Source organism: Alligator sinensis, unplaced genomic scaffold (genome assembly GCF_000455745.1).
Source record: "Alligator sinensis unplaced genomic scaffold, ASM45574v1 scaffold919_1, whole genome shotgun sequence".
Classification (NCBI taxonomy): domain Eukaryota; kingdom Metazoa; phylum Chordata; order Crocodylia; family Alligatoridae; genus Alligator; species Alligator sinensis.
Window position 1 is genome coordinate 597,119 of NW_005842191.1, and position 3,612 is coordinate 600,730.

Genomic DNA, 3,612 nt, shown 5'->3' on the forward strand with positions numbered 1-3,612 from the left:
GAGACCCACAGCTTGCCCTGGGGTGTGGCCCCTCATTGGTGCCATCTCTGGGGCCTTTGGCCCCCAGTCACTTAGAAGATGGACAGCCCTGCTCTATATCATCAGGACCCTCCTAATTCCTAAACTGCTAGAGCTAAATTTTTGTACTGGACCACAGAAATTCCAGGAGCAGAATGGTTAGGGGAGGCAGGGAGGAGAGAAGCACCTGACAGGCTATGTTAGTAAATTTTGCAAGCCTTACTCTCTGCTCATTGGCAAAACAGCATACTCTGTTCTACAGGAACATAAAACTAGCTAGGCCTGATCCTCTATTGAGCCAATCTCATCCAGGATCCTGCCTAAAGCATCAAATAGATCATTTAAGTTTAATCATGCAGACTAAATGGTGGGGGATGGGTTTCTGCTGGGTGGAGTCAGATGAATTAAAAAAAAAAAAACACATGCTGAAAAGACCCATCTTCAAAAGGCAGCAGTTCCCTGCAGGTAAGTGTTGGATGTAACAGAAAAATTCCTTTTACCTTTGCAGGCAGTCAGCTTGTGCCCTGAACAATGACAAACTGAATATTTAACTCTGCAATACATTCTGGTAAGTCTGTATCATGGAACACTACTGCAAGGCTCCTTACCAGAGCAGTTGTACCCGTTCAGCACTCCATCAAGGATCTCCTTCGTTGTGTGCTGGAACACCTCCTCCTGCGTAGTATGCTCGCTAAATACTCGATCAAACATGAACTTGAGGTCCTTGCCTTTACGTTTGGGGGCATCGTGTCCCCGGAATCCCATGAAGACCCCCGGGAGGCAGGGCTCCTCGGGGTCAAACACTAGCATTCTGTCATCAACCACCCGCACTGTGCTGTGCTGGTTCCCTTCCTGCTCCCGTTGGTTCTGTGGCCGTACCCGCACCACCACTGTCACGCTGTCCTCTTCAGGGGGCGGGACTGATGCCATGATTAGAGCCCCTTCAGGTAGTTAGTACTGTGTCCAAAGAGAGAATGAAAGCCAGTCAAGAACAAGGCACTTAACTCCCATGACGAAGTAATCACTGGTTTCACGGACTTAACAACCCAAATTTACTACATTTTCCTTCAAGAGGGACTAGCAAGATAAAGGATGGATTTAGCGATCATGCAGTGAAAGGCCTTCATTTTCTTGGGGCATACTCCTACTTAAAATTACTGGACTGCTGTTTGCCTCTACATGGTCTTAATTAAAGCCCACTTGCCTCTTACACGTGCTCTAAATACCAAGCACTGGAATCTGAAGTCCTCTGTTAATCTATGGAAGCAGAGCCTGCATCCCCTGTCAGTAAGGCAGGCTCAGGCACCCCTGGAGGAAAGGCATTCAGATCACACCCTTTCTGCTGTGCCTATTAATATAAGAAAGTCAGTGCCAATCACAGCAGTGGTATTTTTTATTGCAGCGGTTCTCAACAGGGATGCCATGATCGCCTTCTGAAGGTGCTGTGGGGTGCAAGGAGATAAGCACTCACTCTTCCCTGACGGGCCCCTAAGCAAGGAGGTAAGCACAGACTTATCTCTGCCTGGCTCCAGTGCAAGGAAGTACGGTAAGTTTTCACTTGTCCATGCCTGGCTCTGTGTGAGGAGATATGTGCTCACTCCTCTATCCTATCTCCTCCCCCTGTTCAAGGAGCTAGTCTCCTGTGCTTGACTCCAGTGCAAGACAGTAAGTTCATGATGATCCCTCCCTCCTCTAGCCCTGCAAGGAACTAAATGCTCACTCCTCTCCCTGCTCCCCCCAGCAGCTAAGTGTTGCAATAAAAATTATTTCCTGAATTGGGGTGCCGCTCAGTTCATAAACGTTATAGAGGGATGCCAGGAGTCTACAAATCCGAGAAGCACTGATTTATTGGGCCACTCACCCATCAGAAATTAAACTGAGATCTCATCAGCTCAGGGCACAAAACATGAGAAACACTTGCTGGTCACTGCCAATACAAGCTGAGAGTTAAGGTTAGACAGCCTCTTGCATGTAACAGTGTATCGGAAGGGATCTTTCACAACACTTTCCCACACCTGACTGGGACATCAGGTGCAGAAAGACAAAAAAGTCTGTGGCAGAACTCTCCTGGACACTGCATCACTGACTTCAGGATTACTATTCTCAGGCAAGAAACAAACTAAAAACCAGTTTGCACAGGAAATGGTGAAACAAGAAATCATTCATGAACTGGATCAGGTTAAGTATGATTTAAACAGGGACTGTGGAATCCCAACTCACTATTTGGATTGGCTTTTGAGATCCCCCGCCTGTTCCTATGGATTTACTGCTCCTTTGCTTTTCTCTCCTAGCACCCCTGGCCCCCCTTCCCTCCCAATTTGTCTTGCATATTGATTTCTCTCTCCATCTTATAAATTGAAGTTCCCAACCCCGGGTGGCAACCCAAAGGAGGGTTGCAGAGGTAATGCCATGTGCTGGGAGCTCCCCTGCCCCCGGGCTGCTGCCACACACTGCTCCCAGCAGCGGGGCGCGGGAAAAAGAAGATTGGGAACCACTGTTGTAAACTGTTCTCAGCAAGTCCTTTCGCAGCATCTAATGAAGTGAACTTGTGTTCACGAAAGCTTGTGGGCTCCCTCTATATATATATATATATATATATATATATATTAACTCTCTCTCTCTCTATATATATATATACATACTAACTAAAGAGAAGATGCGTGTGAAATATATAAATAAAATGTATTACATTTATAAAATAATATACACACCTTATTTAGTTTCTCTTTCTCTATATATAACATATATACACATGTGTATGTATACAAATAAAATTTCACACAAACATCTGATATTCTTGAATTTTATACACACACACGTGCATATACATAAAATTACATACAGCTTAGTCTATAATGATGCATATTTACCCGGTGCACATACAAATAGATGCATACACACCCACACATATGCATGCACACACACATACATATATGCAAAGAAGTGCACATGTATTTGTATGTGTATCTATACACACACACGCATACTGTACCATTTTCCAAACTTCCACTCATTTGCATTTTCAGACTTCTTGTTTACTTTAGCTTTTTTTCTACCTTGGAGAACTCATATCATTAGCAGATTCTCCTTATGCTTGAAAAAAGGTATTTGTGTCCAAAAGCTTGCAATGAACTTTTCCCCCCACTATTTAGTTGGTCTAATAAAAGATATCACATCTACCCACAGAACCTTGCCTGCACATATACATACATGTGCATGCATACATGCACCCTCTTATTTAGTCTATAAAAGGTGCACACCTACCCTATATAGACTAATTAAGGCAGGCTGTGTGTGGATATGCGTGTTTTCATGCACATGTGTATATAGGGTAGATATTCACCTTTATAGACTAACTAAATGGGGGGTGGGGTGTCTCTCTCTCTCTATATATGCATGTATACATATGCGCGCGCACACGTGTATGTATATAACACGGAGTTGTGAGCTGCTCAGCCCACAGGCAGGGCACAGACGCACTGAACAGACCACCTGGATAGAAAAGATGTGTGTGGGGACATGCATGTACCCGCCACCCCTGCTCCGATGGCCTGTGCTATTCCGCGAGGCCGTGCCCTGCCGGCGGGCGGGGGC

General features: G+C 45.2%; 1 protein-coding gene across 4 annotated transcripts in view; it reads right to left on the reverse strand.

The window, feature by feature from the left end:
- KIF18B (kinesin family member 18B) overlaps positions 1-3,612 on the reverse strand; it is a 28,588-nt gene that overhangs the window by 24,311 nt on the left and 665 nt on the right. For 2 of the 4 annotated variants that reach the window (XM_006026373.2, XM_025207322.1), the window contains exon 2: positions 627-975. In XM_006026373.2, the coding sequence (XP_006026435.1) occupies positions 627-948 (322 nt within the window). In that variant the 5' untranslated portion in view covers positions 949-975. Of the gene's footprint in view, positions 1-626; positions 976-3,010; positions 3,042-3,074; positions 3,152-3,612 lie in introns of those variants that run through there. The other 2 variants (XM_006026371.2, XM_006026372.2) reach the window with 2 other exon arrangements.